The 24,099-nt window shown below is 58.1% G+C and overlaps 2 protein-coding genes across 3 annotated transcripts in view; both read left to right on the top strand.

The window, feature by feature from the left end:
- HMOX1 (heme oxygenase 1) overlaps positions 1 to 1,907 on the top strand; it is a 38,475-nt gene extending 36,568 nt beyond the window's left edge. For both annotated transcript variants that reach the window (XM_053662255.1, XM_037160537.2), the window contains one exon: positions 1,151 to 1,907. In XM_053662255.1, coding sequence (XP_053518230.1) covers positions 1,151 to 1,281 — 131 coding nt within the window. In that variant the 3' untranslated portion in view covers positions 1,282 to 1,907. The remainder of the gene's footprint in view (positions 1 to 1,150) is intronic.
- Positions 1,908 to 4,498: 2,591 nt separating this feature from the next.
- Positions 4,499 to 22,495, top strand: MCM5 (minichromosome maintenance complex component 5). The gene is made up of 17 exons (XM_037160538.2): positions 4,499 to 4,624; positions 4,858 to 5,032; positions 6,507 to 6,633; positions 6,714 to 6,842; positions 9,073 to 9,245; positions 10,773 to 10,928; positions 12,570 to 12,736; positions 13,217 to 13,388; positions 14,281 to 14,392; positions 15,810 to 15,953; positions 16,256 to 16,321; positions 16,534 to 16,710; positions 17,326 to 17,438; positions 19,013 to 19,141; positions 20,126 to 20,268; positions 21,151 to 21,278; positions 22,181 to 22,495. Exons 2-17 carry the CDS (start codon positions 4,866 to 4,868, stop codon positions 22,280 to 22,282), a joined length of 2,205 nt encoding a protein of 734 aa, XP_037016433.1. The 5' UTR covers positions 4,499 to 4,624; positions 4,858 to 4,865; the 3' UTR covers positions 22,283 to 22,495.
- Positions 22,496 to 24,099: the final 1,604 nt, after the last annotated feature.

The raw sequence follows: 24,099 nt of genomic DNA, 5'->3' as shown, positions 1-24,099 counted from the left end.
GGCTCCGGTATCTCTTGGCTCTTCTGTCTCCTGAAAGTTTTATTTATTTTTTAAAATTTATTTGTTTTTAGACAGAGAGGAAGGGAAGGAGAAAGAGGCAAACATCAATGTGTGGTTGCCTCTCATGGGCCCCCTCCTGGGGACCTGGCCTGCAGTCCAGGCATGTGTCCTGACTGGGAATCGAACCAGTGACCCCTTGGTTTGCAGGCTGGTGCTCAATCCACTGAGCCACACCAGCCAGGGCTCCCGAATGTTTTAAGTGAGAAGTGGGGTGCAGGCAGAAGGCATGAGGCCTCACCCTTCAGTGTGTGACCGCTCCCTACCTCAGTTTCCCCATCTCTAAAACCGAGGGCGGTCGAGTTAGTTCTGTGTCAATGTGCACACAGAGGACCCGGGAAGTCTGGGGTGAAGCCTTTCCTCTTTAATTTGGTTCGTTTAATGATTGCTGATGTGGGGCAGGGCATCTGGGGCCATTTCTAGCTGTTGCCCTGCTCTGGGCCTTGTTTTTGTGTCAGCCCCTCCCTCGTGAGCCTTGGGAGAGAGGTGTGGAGGCAGTGGCTGTGCTGAGAGAATGGCTGGGAAACTTCCAGAAAGACCTAAGTGTGCAGAGGAGAGACCCTCCCAGGCCTGGCCCCTGTGAGCAGGAATGTGGTTTAGGGAGTGAGGGCGAGTGGAGAGGTGACGGTCACCGCCTGCTTGGTGCCACCGTCACCCACCTGCCCTGTGGCTTTCCCACGTGTGCCAGGACCATGGGGGCCCGTCTGTTGGGACTGTGTCTGGGAGTCCTGGAGCGTGGCCAGTCCTGATGGGATCGGCTGTCTGGTGGGATGAGTCGACATTGCCTTACTGCAGCGGGTCTCAAAGTGTGGTCCCCTGGAGTCCCCCTGGAGGGCATGGCCTCCCAGTGTGGGCTGGCTGAACACGGACCAGTACACAGCTTGGAGCTGTAGTAAAGGAGTAAGCTCCCTGTCTTTGGAGGTAGTCAAGCAGTGGCTAGAGCGCCTCCCTGTTTGTGTTCTAGCAGAATCTTGGCATTGAGTGGGACTTCACCAGAGACTGCCGAGGCCCCTCTGCTGTGTTTTTTTTCTGTGAAGTCCGATGCCCCACTTCTATCCACCTGTTGTTGACACTGACCTCCTTTCTCTTTCAGACTTGACTCCCCCGGAGACTCCCAGAGGGAAGGCCCAGCCCAGTGTCCTTTCCCAGGCGCCCCTCCTCCGATGGGTTCTCACGCTCAGCTTTCTGGTGGCAACGGTTGCCGTGGGCCTTTACGCCATATGAATGCACCTGTGTTGGTTCCTGCGGCCGCGGACTCTGTCCAGCGGAGAGCCCTCTTTCTGCAGAGGGAGAGTCTCTTAGCTGGCTTCCTTCCCGTGGGCAGTGGGAGCTACCAGCTCGCCCCCACCCCCGCCCACCCCACATCCCCCTCTCTCTGGCAAGGAAGAAGGAGTCTGTGGCATCTCCCCAACCAAAAAGCACACCCAGCCAGTGACTTGGACTTCCAGAGTGGGGCGAGGGGTCCTGCCCGGCCCTCAGAGCGTCGCCTCCCTTGTTCCTGCAGCAGAGCCCAGAGGACGTGGCCAGAAGGAGCAACTGTCCGGACCCTCTAGACGCCCTGGGCTTGCTGTCTCCTGGTGGACGTGCCTTGACCCCTCTGTTCCCCGTGGCCAGTGGTGATTTTCACGCACATGTGCCAAGATGATGTGTCTTGTGTTTGTCTTGTTTTGTTGGGACCATATTGTTCCCAGCTTAGCCTGCCCGTGGTATTTTGTTGTGTTCTGCTGTTTTTATAGCGGGGTTGGGGAGGGTTTGGGGAGTTGGTTCGGTGCTGAGGGAGATCATTTTTAACAGCACTGTGGCCTTGGTCTCTAACTTGTGTGTAAAACAATAAACTGCATTTCCTGGTAGTAACTTGAAGCATTTTTCTTGGGCTCTGTGACGCTTGGGGAACTGACCTTTTTCCTCATTTGTTTCTTGGGTGGTGGGGAGAAGGGGTGAAGGTGCGGATGGCCAGAGCTGGTTTGGATGTTGTGTTCTGTTCTGAGAATGGCTTGGTAGGGCTGAGCTTCAAGCAGACGGTGGGTGAATCTGTGTGGTGACCCCTGCTTGATACGACCATGAGTCCACCCGTGCGATTCCTGGGTTGAAATCCCTGCTACTCTGTAGCTCTGCCGTTGAAAGGTTAGTTGTTAACCTCTCTGAGGGCCCGGTTCTGTTCCTTCTTGCAGCGAGGCCCACCTTGCCCGCCTGTCTTGAGAAGCAAATGAGATAGATGCATGGAAAATGCCACCATTGTACATTATCATCTCCTGTTACGAAACACCGGTGATGTGGGTGTTGTGTTCTTGCTAAGTGGTGGTTGTACTGCAAGTCACCTCACTGATGTCACATCATATAATTCTCACAGCACATCTGTGAGGGGTGTCACCCTCTCTGAGGGTGAGGAAGGACATCCAGGCCTGTTCAGCTCCATCCCTAACCCAAGTCTTTCCTCTAAGTCCCGAAAACCACTGCAATATTAAAAGTACAGCCTCCTGCCCTGGCTGGTGTGGCTCAGTGGATTGAGTGCCGGCCTGTGAACCAAAGAGTCCCTGGTTCAATTCCCAGTCAGGACACATGCCTGGGTTGCAGTCCAGTTCCCCAGTTGGGGCATGTGAAAGGCAACCACACATTGATATTTCTCTCCTAATCCTCTCTTCCCCTCTGTCTAAAAAGAAATAAAGAATAGCATTTTATTTTTATTTTATGTTTTAAGATTTTATTTATTTATCTTTAGAGGGGAAGAAGAGAGGGAGAGAAACATCAATGTACGGTTGCCTCTAGTGCTTCCCCTGCTGGGAAATAGCCTGCAGGTAACTGGCCTGCAACCCAGGCATGTGCCCCAACTGGGAATTGAACCTCGATCCTCTGCTCCCAGGCCTGCGCTCAATCCACTGAGCTATACCAGCCAGGGCAAGAATACCATTTTAGTTTTTAAAAAATATTTAAAAACTAAAATGCCGCCTCCCAGTCTGGGGAAGCAAAAGTCCTTTACTTGCAGGTATGTGTGGGAACCCAGGAGACAAGGTGGTTCCTTAGACAACTGGTTCAGAGGGCTGGGAGTCAGGAGGTCCTTCGTCCCTGGTCCTGGCTTTGCCACTCAGCCTGGGACCTTGGACAAGTTACTCCAAATCTCCTTTTGTTCTCTGGCAAGATGAGAACAAAACAACGACCCCCCCCCCGTGGGTGCCCCCCCCCCCCCCCCCCCCCGCACTGTCCCAACACCAGTCTCTGCCTGTGGCATCAGGACCCTGGGCCACCCACCCTGGGGAGGCCCTGATTTTGAACACCCAGGGCCGGAGTCTGCAATCCTGTTTGTGACAAGCTCCCTGGGAGGTTCCGAAGTGCAATGAGCTCCAGGAGCGCCGACGTGGGAGACCGGGTGCCGTGGGTTTCCTGTCCTGTGGAAGGGCATGAGGAGTCATTGTTTGCCTTGGCAAAAACAGGAAGGGAGGGAGGAGAAGGGAGAGAAACCTTGAAATCTACCAACCAGGAAATGGCTGAATAACTTGTATTGTATTCTTAGTATGAAACATAGTAGCTTGTCTGAGTCGCATCTATGTGCCCATTCAGAGAGACTTCCATGAGGTATTAATAAGAGCCAGTTTCACACTCATTTGCTATCTCAGTTTTTACACTGTAAAAATACACATTTTAAACACTCCCTGTAAATATCAGCATACGTTTGTGTGAAGCTGGAAAAGGGAATGAAACTTTTTTTCCATTTCGTGTCGGGGTTGGGATTGAAGAAGCAGGGAGATTTTGCAGTCCTTGCTGCTGCTTGAGCATGCGTCGATTTTTGCCAAACCTTAACCATTTTTCCAGCTAGTTGGGGAATCTGATCGTGAGTTCTCGCAAATTTTAAACATTTCCAAATAATTTTAGGTCTTCACTGTAACTCCCCTCCCCCCCCACCCCCCACCCCCCCACCCCAAGCATCTCGGGGTCTATGAAAACGTCGAGTTCCAAGTTTGGGACGACATGCGTTAGGGAGACCAGAGGTGACTTCTGCCTGATGACTGACTGTCCGGCTTTTGGAAGTGTGTTAACGGTGAGAACACATAGCCGGCCTGCAGGTGGCCTCCCAGCTCCCATGGGACCTATACCTTCTGAACCCTTGCCTTTCACCCCACGGCCCCAAAAGAGGTCCTTTTCTTACGAGACTTTCAGAAAGGCTTAAGAAGCGAAGACTACAGACGGCTCGGCACAACCCCGCCTACCCTGGACCCGAAAGCCCGCCCCTCCGCCATCTTTGCTCCGGGCCCCGCCCCTCCCCTCCTCCCCTCCTCCCTAACACCAGAAATTTCGCGCCAAATTTCCTGGCACGCAAAATGGAGTCCGGATGGAGGCCAGGAAGCCTGACGTCATGAGACCCAAAACCAATGAGCTTTGAATGCCGCTCCAAGAGGCCGACTCCAGGGCCCAGAACGGTCCAATTACTGGCCGCGGGGCCCAAGCAAACCAATAGGGACACAGCTGCCGCAGCGTCCGAACGCGGCGTCTCTTTTTTCCCGCGAAACTCGGCGGCGGGGCTTGTGGGTTGCTCGTGTCTCCGGGTCGGTCAGTGGAGTGCCGGAAGAGAGAGGTGAGCCCGGTGGGACTGACGAGTGGGGGCGCGGGAGCCGGCTCCGTGGGGCGTCGGCAGGCGTCTGCCTCTGGGCGTGCAGTAAGGGTGGCCAGGGGTTTGGCCCGGGAGGACTGGGGTCGGGATCCGGGAGTGGGAGCGGGACACCCTGCCCCGCGCTCGGAGCCGAGGCCCGGGCGAGGGGAGGCCGCGCGCTGTCACCAGTCCGCTCCAGCCCTTTGTCGCCGCACCAGGTGCAGTCATGTCGGGCTTCGACGACCCGGGCATTTTCTACAGTGACAGCTTCGGGGGAGACGCCGCGGCCGATGAGGGCAAGGCCCGCAAGTCGCAGCTGCAGAGGCGCTTTAAGGAGTTCCTGCGGCAGTACCGAGTGGGCACCGACCGCACCGGCTTCACCTTCAAATACAGGTGCGGGCTGGAGCGGGAGGGAGGGGACAGGCGCCTGCAGCCCCCTCTGCTTGAGGAGCTGCGCACACACCTGGGCCGAGAGCCTTTTGGTGTCTTGGTCGGGACACAGATGGGGAAACTGGAGGGGAGGCGAAGGAGCCTGTCCCGTTCTAGGGATTTGGGTCCCAGTGGTGCCTCATCAGACCCCCGCACGTGGTGGGATATGGTTTTGTGTATGTCATACCTGCAGTTAACTTTCGAGTGAGTCACTTGTTGAGTCGATCAACCCAGCTGGAGCCACTTGGGCCCTTTGGTTCTTTTTACCAGATCTCATTCCTGTGTCTTTTTATTGTTATCTGACACTCCACGTCAGATACCTGGGAAACGAAAGTTCTCTGTGGGTGCTGTAGGTGAAGAGGGGAGTTGTGATTTTCCTCACTCACTCATTCATTCATTCCGACTCAGCTCCTGCCGCCTGCCAGGCGCTGTTCCCGGTGCTGGGCTGCAGCACTGAACACGTTGGGCAAGGTCCCTGTGCCCAGCCATTGTGCAGCCTGTGATACCATAGCATGCCATCGCTGGCTCTTCAAACTCGGGGAATGGGGGTTTGCAGGTCCAGGCTCCGGTGGAGTGACGTCTGAGTGACAGTCTCTCTGGTCCTGCGTGTTTCTTGGTCAGTAAAATGGGCGTAGCTGTTCCTGCCTCCGCTAACTCATGCACCAGCCAAATTGGCCCTCCTGGGTGCCTGGCACTGGGCTGAACACAACAGGAAATGGTTGGTCCCACTTGCCCTCAAGCAGTCAGTGGGAGCGGGGCACAGAGACCAACAAATCATTACTTGGTGAAAGTGCCTTCAGAGGAATGTAAAAGCGGAGTTAGGGGAGGTCTCCAGAGGAGCCGAAGTTCAAGGTGACCCTGGAGCTGACAGAAGAGTTGTGTGGGAAGAGGCCCACACAACAGTTGCACAGGCAGATGTTCGGGCGGCCCGTCACAGTGAGGGCTCTCTGGGCGAGGCTGGCCATTTTGCGTGGTTCCCAGGCATAAGGTAGAAGGGGAGAGGACTCTGTGTAGGTCTGTGGTCCCCAAATGTGTTTTTGGGACGATAGTCCCATGGATGCTCTGTAAATAGTCTGGTGGATGGATGACAAGACAGACACGGTGTCTGCTGCCTTCGGTCCCCAAGCTCTGAAGTGTGTGCTTTGTCAGCCCCCCCAGAGAGAGTGAAAGGCCCCAGGGAGCTCTGAAACAAGAACCGCTGTGCAGTGAGAGCCTCCAACTGACCTGTGTCAGAACCCTGTCTGGGTGCTGAGACATCCTTCCACGGAGCTTTCTGTGGGGCATGCGTCTGCAGTTCCGAGTGTGTCTGGGGAGGGAAGCGGTGGGGCGGTGCTGGTGACGGGGAGGGCACGTTCAGGGTGCAGCGCGCCTCAGCCAGTGTCGGCTTCCTCTTCCCTGCGCTCGGCCCCACCTGCACCCTGCCGCCTGCCCACTGCAGGGATGAGCTCAAGCGGCATTACAACCTGGGGGAGTACTGGATCGAGGTGGAGATGGAGGACCTGGCCAGCTTTGACGAGGACCTGGCCGACTTCTTGTACAAGCAGCCTACTGAACATTTGCAGCTGGTGAGTGGGACCCCGTTCCTGCGCCCCTCAGGGCCCGCCCTGCTCCCATCACTGACAGCCTGCTCCTTTCTCCTCATCAGCTGGAGGAAGCTGCCAAGGAGGTGGCCGACGAGGTGACCCGACCCCGGCCCACTGGGGAGGAGGCACTTCAGGACATCCAGGTCATGCTCAAGTCGGACGCCAGCCCGTCCAGCATTCGTAGCCTGAAGGTGGGTTTGCTTAGAGGCGGGTTGGAGGGCAGCAGTGGCTGCTGCATGGTGCAGAGGGGCTTTGGAGGCGGGCAGCCTGGGCAGAACTAACCCGCGGGACAGGTGTCTCCTGAGGTCCTGTGGGCAGAGCATCAAGTCAGGTCCTGGAGAAACAACCGTGAACTGAAGGACAAGCTCCCTGTCCTCACAGAGGGTATCCCCCCCCCCCCAGGGGAGGCTGAGGAAGCTAATGAACAGCCCCCAGGATTGTTTTTAGGTGGTCGTCAATGCAGTGGCAGAAATTAATGAGGGTGACAAGAAGGTGTGGGGGCCTCTGGGAAAGGTGGAGATGGCTTCTTTGAGGAGGCGACACGGAGTGGAGATCAGAGGATGAGAACGAGCAGCTGGGGCAGAGCGTTGGGATGGGTTGGGGTGCACAGCTGGTGAGAAGGGCATGGGGCGTCTGTGGCCATGGTGAAAGCCAGCCGGCACGGCTACAGTGTAACGAGGAAGCAGGAGAGGTTGGCAGAGCCTGTCTGTCATCCAGCCATTCATCCATTTATGCAGCAAGTACTTGCCAAGTGGCTGCGGTACCGTAGGTGCTGGGCTAGACCCTCACTGCAGACAGGCAGGGCCTCTTTCCCAGGGAGCTTGCAGAGAGAAACAGGCGTGGAGCATTGAGATGACTCCAGGTGCTGGGACAGGAGTCACAAAAAGAAATCGGGGGCAGAGTGACTGCGCAGAGGGAGGCGGTGGCAGTCGGAGCAGGCTTCCGGGGCAGGGCTGTTGGAGCGGGTCTGAGGGCAGTGTGACAGCCCGAGGGAGGCGCAGCCCAGGCTCAGGGAGAAGCAGGTGCAAAGGCTTCACTTGGAGGCCATGGTATGTTTCCAGCAACAGGAAGAACCAGACCCCAGGGAGCGAAGGTTGGGGAAAGGATGGGAAGAAAGGGGTGGAGAGGCCAGAGGCCAGGCCTTTCCAGCTATAGAAAGGAGCTTGAGTTTTGAATCACAGTAGGAAACCGGGGGTGGGTTATGTAGAACAACAGACTGATTGCATTTTGAAAGGTCCCTCTGGCTGCTGTGTGGAAGGAGAATTTATAAAAGAGGCAGGAGTGGAAGCCTGAGAGCAGTGAGGAGGAAGGGGTGTCAGGGCGATAGTTCCATCACATGAGAAGAAGCCTGTGCCTGTGCTTGCTGAATGCTATAGTGGGGTCTTGGTATCCCCTGTTGGGCTGATAGCGCTTCTCATCGTGCACCGCACCCACAGGCCCTGCTCTGGGCTTTGCTCCAATCCCTGCAGTCCTACAGCTCTGGGGGTCCCTGTGGGGCCTTACTTGGTTAGCATGATGGCAGGTCTGCTCCAGAAGCAAGGTCGTGGACTCCGGAGGCTGTGGAGCCTGTCGGCTTCTTCTTTATTCCCAGTAGCAGGGATTCTCAGCAGCAGGGGAGGGCTCCAGGACCATGTTCAGAACAAAACTGAGTTCAGATGGTTTCCCTGTTCTTGGAAGTGGTGTTAGGCTTGCTCTGCGGGCCAGCTGTTTCATCAGAGAGGCCACCTCAGCTCTAGCCAGGGGCAAGCTTTCTGTTCTCAGACTCACTGGCAAACACATCGAATGGCCTGCTCTGGGCGATGGATTTTCTGTAGCAAGAGGACAGGCTGCTCTGGACAGGGCTCTTGTCAGGGGCGCCTTAGAGGCCCGGGCCAGGGCGCCCCAGTCCTTTCGAGCTCTGAAATTCTGCAGTGCCAGGATCCCTGCAGCTCTGTAGATTGTTTTCCAAAAAACATGCTCTCTGGTGGTTTGAACAGCCCGTCTCCCCGTGGGCCAAGGCAGGTGCGTGCGGCTCTGGCCTTGGTTACCAAGGGGAACTGGCCTCCTTTCTGTGTTTCTCCCCAGCGCTGGGCTTCGGAGGGAAGGGCATCAGCATGAACCTGCTGCCTGCCTGTCTGTCCAGGAAAAACTACTGGGGCTGGGGGAGAAAAGATAATGGAAGAAACTTTTCTTGTTTTTTATTGTAAAATATTACAAAAAGGTAGACTAGTGTAATGGGTCCCATGTATCTTCACCTAGACTTAATAGTGATTAATATTTTGCCTTGCTTTCATTTTTTTGGTAAAGCATTTTTAAAGTAAGTCACAAACATGGCATTTTACCCCTAAATAGTTTAGTGCTCATTAAAAAAAGACTCTGGCGCATAATCTCATGTGTGCCTGGCTCCCTTTAACCAGCCGCCCTCCGACGCTTCCCTTACAGTCGGACATGATGTCGCACCTGGTGAAGGTCCCCGGCATCATCATCTCGGCGTCCGGGGTCCGCGCCAAGGCCACCCGCATCTCCATCCAGTGCCGGAGCTGCCGCAACACCCTCACCAACATCGCCATGCGGCCCGGCCTGGAGGGCTACGCCCTGCCCAGGAAGTGCAACACGTGAGTGGGTCTTGAGCGGCCTCCAGGGGCTGTGAGGAGGTGACCCGAGTGGAGATGTGCAGGATGGGGACGCTGCAGCAGGGAGGGGCTGGGCAGGCAGTGCCCAGTGGGAGAGGCACAGCACTGACACACTGGGGGTCGGGGCTCTGAACCGTGGGGTCCCTCTGCAGTGGTGAGTTCTGCCCCACCAGGATACCTGGACGGCCCCTGTGGGGAGCCCAGGGTCGGGAGGGGAAAGCAGTTCAGAAAAACGAGTCTATCTGGAGTCTTCCCGAGCAGACTGGCGCGCTGGGCTGGATCCAAAGGCCCCAGGGGCACAGTCACTCACTGGTTCGTGCCTGTGGCCACGTTCGCACTGCCAAGCCAGAGCGTGTGGGCTCTCGGTCTTGAAAATACTTCCTGTCTGGCCCCTCACAGAGAACCGCCACTGAGCGCCTGTCTAAAGGCCCCACTCTGCCTCCCTGGCTGCTCTTTCTTGGCCTCCTGCGCTGTTGCCTTCAGCTTCTTACCCAAGCGTCGCAGTGCCCCAGGCAGGGCCCAGCCCCCCCTCTTTTTTCTGTGTCCTCCAGGTGACACCTTAAGAGTTTTAGATGTGGTCCACATGCAGAGGACACTCGGACTCAGATTTGGCTGTCTGCCAGGCTGCCCAATTCCCAGATTAGAATTGGTCCCATGTCCCACACGGAACTGATCCCGCCCCATGCCCACAGCTGCCTGCACAGCCCCCACCTGCCCCCAAAGGGAGACACCGTGGCTTCAAATGTCCAGGTCCAAGTCCTTGGTCTCATGGTGTTTGTTTCCGTTTTGCATCCAAATACACAGGAGTCCTTTTGGCTGTGCCTGTAAGTCTGTGTTAAAGACTCGGACCAATCCTGCTGCCTTTGGCGTGGCTCCGTGCTGTTGTTATCTCTCTCCTGCAGCCATGCAAAGCCTCCTCCCTGACCCCTGTGTCAACCCCCGTCCCCCAGTCACTTCTCCAGCCAAGTCAGGCGACCCCATGCTGCAGGTGCTGTGGTCGTCTCCGTCTGACCCAAAGTCAAGGCCACGCTGTGCCCTGCATCGCCCTCGACACTCTGTTCCCTGCTCTGTCCGGCCTCTCTCCCCCTCCAGGCCCAGCCTTGCTGCCCCGCTCTTGTTCCAGGAATACACTGAGCACGCTCCTGGCAGATAGTCTCAACATGCCCAGACCCTCAGGGATCGTGGACTTGAGTGGGGGTTTAGTAAGATCATTGGCACTCTGGCCCCTCTTTCCCTGTGGGGACACCGAGACCCTGTGAGAGGCTGGGAGTGACATGTCTGCCTCCCAGCCAGTTCATGGAAGAGCCTGGCCTGGAGCCGGTCTCTGTACTGCTGATGTAGTGTCCGGTCCCCACAGACCCGCCCTTTCAGGGCCTTTCCCAGCTAATGGAGACCCTTGATGTGCTGCTTGCCACGCCTCCATCACTCCTGGTGGCTGACTCCTCGTAGGGGCTCCTGGGGCTCTGGCTTCTCAGGGTAGCTCTGGTGACCCTTTCTTCCCCGGTGCAGGGAGCAGGCCGGGCGCCCTAAGTGCCCGCTGGACCCGTACTTCATCATGCCTGACAAGTGCAAGTGCGTGGACTTCCAGACCCTGAAGCTGCAGGAGCTGCCTGACGCAGTGCCCCACGGTGAGATGCCCAGACACATGCAGCTCTACTGCGACAGGTGAGGTGGGCAGGGGCTGGGGCGGCACCCGCGAGGACGGGTGTCTCTGGCTGTCCCTAAACTGGTGCTGGCGTGGACTGTCCAGCGTGGTGAGGGATGAGAGATGGCTGGTTAGGGGACTCCTGCTGTGTGCCTGGCACTTCCCGTAGTTTTGTCTTCCCATCACCTGCTGGGGCACATCAGCCCCCGTTTTGCAGATCGAGAGCATGTCACCGACTCTGAGTGGAGGAGCTTGGAGCCTGCGTTTTTCCGGGGAGACACTGTCCCGCCCTCTTAGTGCTGGGAGGCTCCAGGGGGCACTGCCAGATCTCCCTCCAGCTGCTGGGGGGGGCCTTGTCTCAGCCTGCCCCCTGCCACTGTGAAGAGTCTTCCTTGAGCAACTGGAAGGAGGGAGAGGGGGCCGAGTCGAGGCCTGGTCCCCTCGCGGTGGTGTGGGCAGACGTCTTGGAGGTGGTGGCTGGGGTTCTGAGCCGGGCCCGCACTGGTGTTCAGGGGTTGTCAGTTTCTCCCTGGCGCAGACCCGCAGGTTTCATTAGCTGCTTCAGGGGCGGTAGAATGTGTAGAAGTCAGACTCTTGAGCAAGTAGCCTAAGCTTGCTGGGCCTCAGTTTTCTTATCAGTAAAACGGGGATCAGTCCTGACACCCCGAATCTCTCATCGGGCTGCTGTGAGATTTAAACTGGAAAATGCGTGTCAGGAGTTGAGCTCGGTTTCTTACACAAGCTAAGTGTTCACTATATATTAGATTTCCTCCACGCAGTCTGTGACCCACAAAGCTTCAGTGGGGTACAGGAAAAGAGGACTCACGGAGTCCAGCGTTAACAGTGACAGTCTCTGGCATATGAAGAAGCACTTCGTGTCTGTTACCGTGCCTGATCCCACTACGGCTGAGGGGTCAGATAAAGAGTTAGCGTGCCCCCAGGCTCCGAGTGGCAGCGACCCCTGCAGTCACGCAGCTCCTAAGCGGCAGCGTGCGGGTACACGTCCCTGCATTTCCTCCACGCCACGCTGACTCTGGCTGGAGGGACTCAGCTTCCTTGTTTCAACATCTTTTTCAAAAGAGGAGGAGAAAGTCCAGAGGCCAAAGGACTTGGCCGAGCTTGCGGAGCTGTGAGGGGGCAGGAATGGACAGTGGCGCTTGCTGGGGGCTAGGGGCTGAGTAAGGCAGGCTTCCCTGGAGGCGGCGAAGGGGGCAAGGCCGACAGCCAAGAAGATGGAGCCTTTTGTTTTTTATTTTTGTTTCATTTTTGCTTTTTACATCTTCAGCTTTACGTTCGGTGTTATTTTGTATTAGTGTCAGGTGTGCAGCGTAGCGAACAGACAATCATACGTGTTGAGATGGGGCTTCTGAGGGCTCGGGTGGGCCGGCACTGGGCCTCCCCTCCAGCCCCAAGCAGCAGAGTGTGCGCCTGTGAAGGCAGCGGCAGCGGGAGGGGCGGGCCACCACCGTGACCAGGATTGTCAGCATCCCCCTTCGAGGAGGGGAGGGGCACCGTGGGGGTGGGGAGATTTGGAACCAGCTCAGGTGTGAGGCTCCGGGAGAAACGCCAGGCTGGGCCGGGAGATGAGGTGGGTGGAGTCGGAACACTGTCTCCACCTGGCCCTCACCTGCTTCTCCCCTTCTCCGCCATCATCCTCTCAGGTACCTGTGTGACAAGGTCGTCCCCGGGAACAGGGTCACCATCATGGGCATCTACTCCATTAAGAAGTTTGGCCTGTCCTCCAGCAGGGGCCGAGACAGGGTGGGTGTGGGCATCCGCAGCTCCTACATCCGGGTCCTGGGCATCCAGGTGGACACAGATGGCTCTGGTGAGTTGGTTGTGGGGCTCTTCCTGGCCCCGCCACAGGCTGTGCTGTGCCCTGGGCCAAGCCCAGGTCTCTGCTGTGTCATTGTTGGGCCTGCGCTCCGCTCCCTCCCCTCCCCTTCTGCACAGCAGTCAGGGCAAGTGGTGCTGTCGTAACCAAAGACACCATGTCAGTCCTCGGCTGAGAACCCTCCACCCCTCTTAGCAAGGCGGCAGACTCCCAGGAGTCCCCAAGGGCCCCCACAGTCTGGCCCTCAGCTCCTCTGACTCCCCCCTACTCTTCTCCTCACTCACTGGACCCTGGACCATGAAGGCCCACTCTGAGGGGAGAACGGGGCTCTGTCTTCGTGTTGACCCTTACGCTGTCTCGACTCTGAGGACCCTCCCTTCTGAGATGCCCTGAGCAGGGCCCAGGCCAGGGTAGTGGGCTGGAACTGGTTCCCCCTCACCCAGCTCTCATGCACCCCCTCCTCGCCCCACCCAGGCCGCAGCTTTGCCGGGGCCGTGACCCCGCAGGATGAGGAGGAGTTTCGGCGCTTGGCTGCTCTCCCCAACGTCTACGAGGTCATTTCCAAGAGCATCGCCCCCTCCATCTTCGGGGGCATGGACATGAAGAAGGCTATCGCCTGCCTACTCTTCGGGGGTTCCCGAAAGAGGTAGAGGTTCAGGTCCCCCAGGTCTGGGGCTGGGACGGTGACTCAGCCCGCAGTGGGAGAGCTGCCGGGTGGTCGGACACGGATGCTCTCACTGCCCAGGACCCTCAGCCCTGCCTGCTGCGCAGGCACATCCCCGGCTCCCAGGCTCCTTGTCAGCTGGCTGGGGACCAGTCTCTGATCTCCGTGGATTGTGGGGGACCTGGCGGGTACCGTGGGGAGAGCTCTGGGTGTGCAGTCTGGAGGCAAGAGATTAAATCTCTGCTGTGCTGCTTGTTTTCTGTGTGGACGTGAGAGACCACCTCTCTGAAGCCATGTGGACATGACAGATGACAAACCTGGCACTCAAAGGGCACCCTGTGTGTCCTGTGGGCACCAAGTGAGATGGTAAAATAATACAGGTCTAGAAAGTAGTACTAGCAGCTACTGTTTACTGAATTCTTACTGCGCACCGGGCCCTTCTCTAAGGGCTGATGTGTGTCTGAGACCCAGTCAGTCTTTATAACCCTGTGAGAAATCTGCAATCGTGCCCATTTTACAGATGAGGAAACTGAAGCGCAGAGACCTAAGGGAGCCTGCCTGCGTGGTGCTTGTTGGCGTGTACCGCCCACTGGCAGCTCCCCTGCTTTCCTTCTGTCCAGCTACCAGGGATGTTTATCAGAAGCTCACTGTGAGCACCCAGCCCCAAGTGCCAGTTCCTTTGACCCTCCCTCCCTGGGAGGCAGGTTACCATGGGTGAAGCTAGGGGTCATGGGGCTGTGACCGCGACTCAGGCCTGGGCCCCTGCCTCTCCCCTTGCTCCAAGGCCTGTAATAGTCGGGGGCCGGCTGCCAGCCCACCACTCCGAGCAGCCTGAGTCCCAGCCCTCCTTGCCCACCTGCTTATCTTCCCCTAGGCTCCCTGACGGACTCACTCGCCGAGGAGACATCAACCTGCTCATGCTGGGGGACCCGGGGACGGCCAAGTCCCAGCTGCTGAAGTTTGTGGAGAAGTGTTCTCCCATTGGGGTGAGTGTGGGGAGGGGCTGCTCTCCCTGGCTGCCACCTCAGGGAGGAAGGCTGAGGGCAGGACCACCCAGAATCTCTTCCTCCTCCTGCTTGGTCGTGGCCAGGCGGCACAGAGGGAAGGAACTCGGCAGGTGTGTGTGATCTTGGGGTGGTGGGCGGAGCACCAGAGGGGAGGCAGGATGGGGTTTGGGTTTCAGCCTGGCCCAAACCTCTTAAGCGAGTCACCCAAGCTCCCGTAGCCTCAGTGTATTGTCTGTGCAGCGAACCATGGCACTGGGCATAGTTGTGGCTGAGGTCAAGGGCCAGGCACTGGCTTTACGTAGGTTTACTCGTGTACTCTGCACCTCAGCTCTGCGGCAGGTGCTGGGGCCGCGTCTTACGGGCGAGGAGACGGACAGGACAGCGAAGTGTCTCGCTAGTGGGTGCTCGCACAGGGCTCTGATCATGAGTGCCTGCAGGGCCATGGCCTCGCCCTGAGTGACGGGGGTGTCCGCAGATCAGAGGGGCAAGGATGCCTGCCAGGTCCAGTGGGACAGGCCATACGGGTGGGAGGGCTGGACTCTGGACAGGTAAGAGGTGTGCCAAGTGCTCTGTGCCAGGCTGTCCCGTAGAAGTATGTGTGAGCTACAGGTGTGAGCCACGGGTGTGAGTTAAGTGTTCTAGTAGCTGCGTTAAAAAAGTGAAATGAGCCCTGGCTGGTGTAGCTCAGTGGATTGAGCACAGGCCTACGAACCAAAGGATCGAGGTTTGATTCCTAGTCAGGGTACATGCCTGGGTCGCAGGCCAGTTCCCAGCAGGGGACACACGAGAAACAACCATACATTGATATTTCTCTCCCTCTCTCCTTCCCTTCCCCTCTAAAGATAAATAAAATCTAAAAAAAAAAAAGTGAAATTAATGCTGGTGATATTGTTTAATGTATATTTAAAGTATTTCAACATAGAGCTTAACATAAAAAATACCAAGGAGACACTTTACTTTTTTAGTGCTGTTTGAAACCTGGGTGTATTTTGCGCTTAAGCATGTCTCAGTTTGACAGTTGGCAGTTGAAGGGCTCAGGGGCCTGCAGGTCTTTACAAAGATGACATGGGAGTCGGGTGGGGGAGCTTCTTCCTGGGAGTCAGAAGTCTGTCGTGGTTTCGAGGGCACCCAGAAGTGTGCCGCTCCTGTCCTCTGGGCCTCACCTTGCTCCCAGGGAGCCAGGCCCCTGAGGGCTGCCTCGTGGGGCTGTGGCAGGGGCTCAGCTGGCACTCAGGGCCTCGATGGATTAGAACTGCCCAGTGGGGACGACCTCCTCCTCCAGAGCAGGCTCCCTGAATCCCGTTCTGTCTTCTGTAGCCAGCTGTGACGTGTGGGTGGGGTCGGAGCATGGAAGCCATGCTGGGCCCTGACTGCCCCCCCACATGCTGCCCCCCAGGTGTACACGTCTGGGAAAGGCAGCAGCGCGGCAGGCCTGACGGCCTCGGTGATGAGGGACCCCTCGTCCCGGAACTTCATCATGGAGGGCGGAGCCATGGTCCTGGCTGACGGCGGGGTCGTCTGTATCGATGAGTTTGACAAGGTGAGGGTGACCGGGCAGGGGGTGTGGACTTCTAGGCCTGGACAGCATAGAATTAGACACTTATACTGTGCCCTGCCTGTCACTACAGGGCAAGTGGGAAGTAGCTTGACCTCTCTTCCACATCTGGGGAGAGGGGAGAGGAGAGCCCAGCCCACACAGTTCTCACCAGGCTGAGAGGTGACCAGTTCCTGCCGTTGGCATGGCGTGAAGCCGGGGCCTGGGGTGGTCGTGCCGTAGCTTTCCTGCCTGCACTGCTCCCCACCCCTCGCCTGCTCTGACGGATGCCTCTCTCCTCCGCCCAGATGCGAGAGGACGACCGCGTGGCGATCCATGAGGCCATGGAGCAGCAGACCATCTCCATCGCCAAGGTGCGTGGGCCTCCCTGCAAGCCCGCTCGGCCAGGACCCAGCCCGGGCCGGCGTGCCCCAGGGTGCCCGGAGCGCCGGGCGGAGTCCTGTCTGCCCAGGCGCCCGTGGCCGCAGCAGCAGGCCCAGAATGGTGTGCGCGTGTCCCGGCCTGAGAGCCGAGGCGCGGGGGCCTCCTCTCCGACCTGTCACCGCCCCTCACTCCCCTCTCTCAGGCCGGGATCACCACCACCCTCAACTCCCGCTGCTCTGTCCTGGCTGCTGCCAACTCCGTGTTCGGCCGCTGGGATGAGACGAAGGGGGAGGACAACATCGACTTCATGCCCACCATCTTGTCCCGCTTTGACATGATCTTCATTGTCAAGGATGAGCACAATGAGGAGAGGGATGTGGTGAGTCGGGGCCGCAGGGTGCACGGGGCTTAGCTCCAACCAGGCCCCAACCAGGCCCCAACCAGGCCTGAACCAGGCCCGGGGTTCTGGGGGAGGGAGGACGAGGGGTGTGGCCTAAGTCCTGACCATCAGCTGAGGCCCGCCCCCAGTAGCCATGGCGACAGCAGCTGGGGACTGCAGAGAGCGTTAAACTGGGGTGCAGAGTTCTGTCTCTCCTGGGAGTGATAATGCATGTGACTGGGGTTAGATCGCTCACTCCCCCTGCGTGCAAGTGACAGACCCTCACCCGGTTCTGGTTAGTTTCTGAAAGGAACTCGGTGGCTTATGTAGTGGACGAGCCAGAGGGTTGGGGCCCTGCGGGATCTAGGTCACGGTGTGGACAGGGCTCCTGCCTGCCGCTCTGCTGTCTCAGTGGGGAGTGAGTTCTCTGGCAGCTGCTGCCTGGGTGGCGGCCCAGGGTGTTGTCTTAGCAGCTGACAGCCCCAGGGAAGGAGGGGGCCGCCCCTATTCCATCCATCAGAGTCCCGAAAGCTCTCTCCCTGCCTGCCCAATATCCACTGGGACCCAGGCTTGGGAGAGCCTGCCCGCTGACCCAGGGTCCCCTCTGCCTGCCAGATGCTGGCCAAACACGTCATCACCCTGCACGTGAGTGCGCTAACACAGACCCAGGCTGTGGAAGGCGAGATTGACCTGACCAAGCTGAAGAAGTTCATCGCCTACTGCCGCGCGTGAGTCCTGCATGCCGGCCCCGTGGGCTGGGGCTGCCGGCTCCCCTGCAGAGGGGGAGAGGACCCCATTCCTTGGGCCCGCTCCTCGTGACGGACGCCTGAGATGATGCTGTGCCCAGAGTTCTAGCTCTTCGGAACCTGCTCTGCTGCTCTCTGACCTTACACAGGTCACTCCGTGGCTGTCGGCCTCAGCTTCTCCGTCTCCAGTGTGAGGGTGAAGGGTTAGATGGTCTCAAAGGCCCTCCCCCTGTGGCATTCAGGAAGGCAAGGCAGTGTGGTTAGTGTGAACACGGGCTCTGGGATGTGCCCGCCCCCACTGCGTGGCCTTAGGCCAGTCATGTGACCTTAGGCCAGTCCCGTGACCTTTGAGCCTTGTTTTTCCAGGTTGGTGTTTACTGGGCCTTTGTAAGGATTGCCCAAGACCATGAGTAAGTGTGTGGCACAGCCCTGTACCCAGTAAACACTCAGTAAGTGGCAGTTGTGACTTTAATTACTGTTGTTGTACAGGTGGTCAATAATAGCGCGGTAGGTAGGGTCATTGGTCTGTGCCAGGTGCTACTCTGAGTATCTTATGGACAGTAAACTGTAGCCCTTGCCCCCAAACCTACAAGACTGGTGTGTTACTGTTCCATTTTATAGATAGGGAAGCTGAGACAGGTTAAGTAACTTGCCCAAGGTCACAGGGAGGAGGTAATGGAGCCAGGATCTGAACCCAGGTACCTGACTCCAGAGGCTGTGCTTTAGCCACTGTGCCACGGTTCTTGACGTACACCCCGGCTGTCTCGTTGGAGCCAAAATCCCAGGGTGGAGGGGCCTTGGAGGGCCCCTTCAATGGGAGGTGAACACTGCCGTTGTGTGGGCCCTAACTCACCGCCTTCTCTGGGGTGGAGGGCCGTGTGGGGCCCAGTCATTTCTGGGTCTTCCTCAGCTCTGAGCTTCTCCTCGTGGCCCCAGGGGTCTTGGCTGTACCCCTGACCTTGGTCTCACCCTTAGGATGAGGGCTGGGTTAGGAGATCTGAGGCTTCCCCTAAATCACTGTCAGCCAACCTGCAGGGGGTGGGAGGGGCAGGACGTGGGTAGACCCCGATCGATTGGACATCCCCACTGTGCGCCACCCCCCCCCCCCGAGCTGGGAGGGTCCGAGGGCTCGCTGCCCCTGGGCAGCAGCCTCTAGCGGGCGTCGTTGCACATCATGTCCTCTGACGTGCTGGGTGGTGGCACAGTCCGGTGTCGAGGAGCCTGCCGTCCGGGGGGGCTGCGTGGTGCTGCCGGTGTTCTGCACTGCGGATGAGGCCCCCCCACTTCATGATGAGCCACCTGTCATCTGGCAGTACAGAGGGGTGGTCAACAGCCCCTGCAGATGGGCCTGACTTTTCTCCCCTGTTTTCTGGCAAAGGCACCTGTTTTTCTCTCCCACTGTTGGTCTCTGTGGCACCTGTTCATAGCCCAGATCTTACTTAAATCTTTCCAAAGGCTTTGTCCCATCTGTTGGGGGAGTGTGGGACTGTAAGCCGGCAGTGGGCAGGGAGGTTTCCTTCCTGGCCTCATGGCAGCTGCTCCGCGCCGTTCTGCAGGAGGTGTGGCCCCCGGCTGTCAGCGGAGGCTGCAGAGAAGCTGAAGAACCGGTATATCCTCATGAGGAGTGGGGCCCGTCAGCACGAGAGGGACAGCGAGCGCCGCTCCAGCATTCCCATCACTGTGCGGTGAGCCGGCGGGCTGCGCTGGGCGTGTCCTGCAGGGGGGTCACGGCCATTGCTAACCACACAGTGCAGGCCCTTGGCAAGGCCTGCTTGGCAGGGAGGGGTCCTTTCGGAGTGGCAACAGTGGTCTCCCTGGTCATTTGTATTTCTTGGTTTACGTAAGGTCAGGAAAACCTAGAACCTTCTTTTCTGGATTCTGTCTGGCTTCTTCCACTGCAGGGAAGCCCGAGGTGAGGGAAGTCCCAGGCCTGTGAGTCAGGAGACCTGGGTCCTGGCCTCTGGCCCACTGTGTTTACTGCAGGGAAATTTCTTTCCTTCTCTGGACCTCAGTTTTCTCAGCTCCTGACGCTCTTCATCCTTGTGAGTTAAAAGGTTGAGTAGTGATTAAGAGCTCGGACCTACCTGGTTGAAATCCTGCCTTCAGTGTTGATTAGTTAGAAGTAGGTTTGACCGTATATAATGGAAAACCCAAGGAAAGTAGCCCAGGTAAGCTGGAAGTTTGTTTCCCTCTCAGGTAAAAGTATCTGAGGGACTAGTGGTCCAGAGCTGTTGTGGCTCCTGTCATCAGTAGCCTGGGTTCCTTCAGACTCACCTCTGTCCTAATGGTCCAGGGTGGCTGCCGGAACCTCATCCATCACCTCTGCGTTCCAGGCAGTGGGAGAGGAAGGAAAAGAAGGGCCCACCTTTTAAGGACACTTCCTAGAATTCCTGCAGAATGTTTGGACTTGTTGGGTACACCTGAGTCACACAGACGTACTAGATGCAAGAGAGGCCAGGAAATGTCTTAGCTGGGTGTCACATGCTGAAGTAAAGGTTGGGGCTCATTACTGAGGAGGAAAGGAAGGCGGGTCGTGACAGGTCTCAGGACAGCCTGTGCTCTGCCCTGCAGTCTTACTCCCTCGGGCAGGCGTTACCTGGTATCAGGATGGGCGGGGGAGGAGGAGGGGTGGGCTGAGGCCACTACGTTGTCCCGTCGCCCCCGCACAGGCAGCTGGAGGCCATAGTGCGCATCGCCGAGGCCCTCAGCAAGATGAAGCTGCAGCCCTTCGCCACGGAGGTGGACGTGGAGGAGGCCCTGAGGCTCTTCCAGGTGTCCACGCTGGATGCCGCCTTGTCGGGCACTCTGTCGGGTGAGTGGGTGTGGGATGTGGGCGGGGGCTCCGTGGGCTGCCGCAGGCCCGGGATGGTTGTTGCTCTTCTGCCCTTGCTTCCTTTCTGCCTTCTCCCCCAGCCATCTTCCCCAGGGTGGGGAGAGGCAGCGCTTCTCTCCAGACCCTCAGACACAGCCCTCTTGGGCCAGTTCGTTGTGAACGGGTGCAGCTTCGTCGTGGGTGGAGGACAGCAGAATGCCCCCCTGTGAAGCCCTCTCCCTCATTTTATTCACACCTGCCCTGGAAGCCATGCTGACCACTTCGTCCTTCCTGCTTGCAGTTGGGAAAGCTGGCCCTCAGAGAGGTTCCCTGAGTGGCCTGAGGTCACTGCCAGGCAGGCACGGTCTTTCTGCCCCTGGGCCTGCCTGGGCCAAAGCGCCCTGAGGCCCCCTGCCTACTGCAGGCTGAGCCTGTCTGCAGACCTCCCGGAGCACTGATGGCGACTCCCTTCCCTCTCGCCACAGACAGGAGTCAGCTCCTGTGTCTGCAGAGCCCTCCAGTGGCCGCTGCTCTAACCAGAGTCAAAGCAAAACCCATGCCGTGCCTGCTGCGCCCCAGAGGACCAGGCTTTGAACCAGGCGGGCGTGTTCCTGCCTCTATGCCTGCGTTGCCTCCGCCTGGAGTATCCTTCCCCACGTGTTCACCTTGTCCCCTTGTCTCTTCAGCCGTGTCCTCAGCTGGGCCCCTGGTTCCCCAACACTCTCTGTTCCTCTGCCTCTAAATTCCTCCTCTGGCTCTGGCTCTGGCTCTGGTCGCTTTTCCTTGGGATAGAGACCTCCTTGGCCCAAGCCTCCTGCCGTGGGCTGACTGATACCCCTGGCACCCTGTCCCACCCACCCGCCTCTCTTCTCGTGCCCACAGGGGTGGAGGGCTTCACCAGTCAGGAGGACCAGGAGATGCTGAGCCGCATCGAGAAGCAGCTGAAGCGCCGCTTTGCCATTGGCTCCCAGGTGTCAGAGCACAGCATCGTCCAGGACTTCACCAAGCAGGTGGGCCTTCTCTGGGTCCAGCAGGACAGGGGAGGGGAGGGTGCCCATGGCCCAGTTCCCATCCACCGACACCGGTGTCCTGTTGTCTGGCAAATGGGACACCATGGTGGCGTGGCTGTGCCTCATCCCAGACCTGGGCCCATTGTGCCTCCCCTCAGGACTGCTTCAGCCTGGGGCAGTCCTGTGAGGGGGAGGGGACAGGTGGCTAAGGTTCTGGTGGAGTCACACCCAGGCTTTTCCCTGCTCTCCCATCTCTTTGTCCTCTCATCCCTGGCTTTTTTTTTGGGGGGGGGGATGAGCAGAGATGGCTGGGTGGGCCTCGCAGGTCCCTGGGGACAGTGCTCTTGACCCCATGGAGAGTCACTGGCCTCCCAGATGCTGTGGAGAACTCGTCACCATCTTTAAGTCTCAGGAACAGTCCTGGGCCTGTTCTCGGCTCCTCTGTCATGTACACCATCCCCTCCTGATCCATAGAGTAGTTTTATGCAGCAGGGAGAGCCACGCCCACTCCGTAGGTGAGCTCGCCAAGGCTGAGATAGCAGGTGTCAGGAGCTGGAGTTCTAGGGGTCAGGCTGTTCTGTGCCTCAGTCTGAGTGACGGGGCTGTCCTGTGTCTCAGTTTCCTCCTCTGTGAAGTGGGGGCGGGTATAGCGCCAGCTGCACAGGTGGCTGTGGCCATGGGGTGAGTTGTTTGTGAAGACTTCGAACAGCGCCTGGTGCATGGTAGGCGGTCAGGAAGCGTGAGCCCTCATGATCAAAGGACACAGGGTGTGGCGGAAAGTTCCCTGTGAGTGGGGGGTGCGTGGGCTCCCTTGCGGGCTCTGCAGGGCCTAGTGGGCGGCTTGGTAGGTGTCCTGGGGTCCCCTCGGGAAGCAGCTCCTGCATCCGGCCTTGTGTCTGCAGAAGTACCCAGAGCACGCCGTCCACAAGGTCCTGCAGCTCATGCTGCGGCGGGGCGAGCTCCAGCATCGCATGCAGCGCAAGGTCCTCTACCGCCTCAAGTGAGCCCGAGCCGCCTCCTGCGCACCCTCAGCAGCAAGCCCGCCGCCTCTGCCTCCCCACTGCTGTCTTCTTGAACTGCCCTCGAGCGCTCCTCTCTGTCCCGGAGGAAGGAGCCACCCTGCACTGCTCGCTGCCTCTGCACAGTGGGCCCAGACAGGTCCAGGAAGTGAGCTTTTGGAGTGTGTTGTAATAATAAAGTGTGTGTTTGGGTTTGTGTGGGCGTCTGCTGGGTTTCTGACCTGCATCTACCACTCGGGCTCCTGGGCAAGGCTCTTACTTCTGTGGTCCAGGTGCTCTGTGGAGATGATGAAGCTGGTTTCTCGCTGGTCCTGGTGAGAGTTCAGCAAGATCAGTGTGTGTGGGAAGTGCTGTGTGAGGCGTGTAAGCCTCAGCTGTCCCCCCGCAGCTTCGTGGTTGGGCAGGAGGTACGGTTTTGCAGTCAGACTGGCTGGATTCACCCAGTCTTTCTGTGCCTCAGTTTCCTAGTCTGTAATGGGGTAATGTGGCTGTTGAGGATGAGTGTGCTGCCGGGGAGGTGCCCAGGAAGGCCAGCCTGGCTGTGTGGTGGCCTCAGTGTGTAGGGACATGGACTCCTGCCGGTCTTAGAGCGCAGTGGGGACCTGCCGCGGCGCTGGGGTTCTGTAGGCGGTTCTCTCCCAGGGTCGCCCGCATGCTGGGGGCTTGGGCAGGCACTGGCTTCTCTGTGTCGGACTGGTGGTCAGTAAACCGGAGGCCACGAGTCCCGTCACCCTGAGCTGCGAGGTTCACGGGGTAGAGAGCACTAGCGGCAGCAATACCGGGGAAGGTGAGTGATGCCGTTGTTTAGTTCATAGTCTTTTTGCTAATACTGAAATGCCAACATGAGTGTCATTTAGTTCTTACAAAGCTAGAATTTACAAAATTAAAGAAATCGGTGAAATAAAATACGCTTAGTGATATAAAACCTCGAGCAAAACAGGAATTTAGAAATACACGTTAAATGTTTTGTTCTAACAAACTGTTAGCAGATGAAATGTTTAAGAATAACCACCATGTGAAACCTGACGGCAGTGAGGAGGAGCGCTGGAGTCCGGTTTCCGGTCTTCCTGAGAACGCGGGTGGGACGACGAGGTGCCTCCGCGCGGGTGTTTGAGGACTGACTTCCGGCCACTGCGAGTGACTGCAGCTCCCAGGCGGTGGAGAGTTGAGAGGCTCTGAATCCATTTCTCTCTGACTCACTTGTGCTTAAAGCCTGTTTCCTCTTTGATAACTTCGGGGAACTTTTTAATAGGGTTTCGTCCTCTCGTTTGGATGTTGATCTTCCTGAGAGCGTGCATGCATTTCTGGTTTCTTTTCGCCTTTCGTCTTGTCCAGATGGAGCCTCGGGAGTGTGGGCCCGTCTTTGCAGACCTGGTCCACGGGTCCTGGTTGGGGAGCGAGCCCTAACCCTGCCCTGGTGGGCTGCTTCTCTCTTGATGGAGCCGGCTTTCTCCAGGAATGTGCTCACCAAGGTCTCATATGGTGATGGCTGTTGCCCATCACCCCATGTTTGTACAGTGGGGTGCCTTAGTCCCCCAGGGGTCATGGGTGCTGGCACTGCAGTCCCCTCCATTTCACAGGTGGAGAAACTGGAGCCCAGAGAGCCACGTGTCTCCGTGAGTAATGGCAGGGCCTGCATTCAGGGTAGCTGGTCCCAGTTGTAGGAGGGGCAGTTCGAGGGAGGACCACCCTGCCGGGGTCCCTGTCTCCTGGTAGACGACTGGCAGGTGCTCTGTGGAGGGACCAGAGGAGGAACCCCCAGCTTGGCTGTGGCTGGTGGGGCGGGGCGTGGGGATCATAGG

Source organism: Artibeus jamaicensis, unplaced genomic scaffold (assembly GCF_021234435.1).
Source record: "Artibeus jamaicensis isolate MK-2021 breed Jamaican fruit bat unplaced genomic scaffold, CSHL_Jam_final contig_233, whole genome shotgun sequence".
Classification (NCBI taxonomy): Eukaryota; Metazoa; Chordata; class Mammalia; order Chiroptera; family Phyllostomidae; genus Artibeus; species Artibeus jamaicensis.
Note: the sequence above shows the minus strand (reverse complement) of the source record. Positions and strands in the feature narration are given on the sequence as shown.

What these genes read in the sequence shown, in the direction of transcription:
- MCM5 (XM_037160538.2), top strand. Translation starts at nt 4,866, where the DNA reads ATGTCGGGCTTCGACGACCCGGGCATTTTCTACAGTGACAGCTTCGGG. An exon ending in CTACTGAACATTTGCAGCTG is followed by an intron (nt 6,634 to 6,713) that starts GTGAGTGGGACC and finishes TCTCCTCATCAG; the next exon opens with CTGGAGGAAGCTGCCAAGGA. An exon ending in AGACCATCTCCATCGCCAAG is followed by an intron (nt 16,322 to 16,533) that starts GTGCGTGGGCCT and finishes CCCCTCTCTCAG; the next exon opens with GCCGGGATCACCACCACCCT.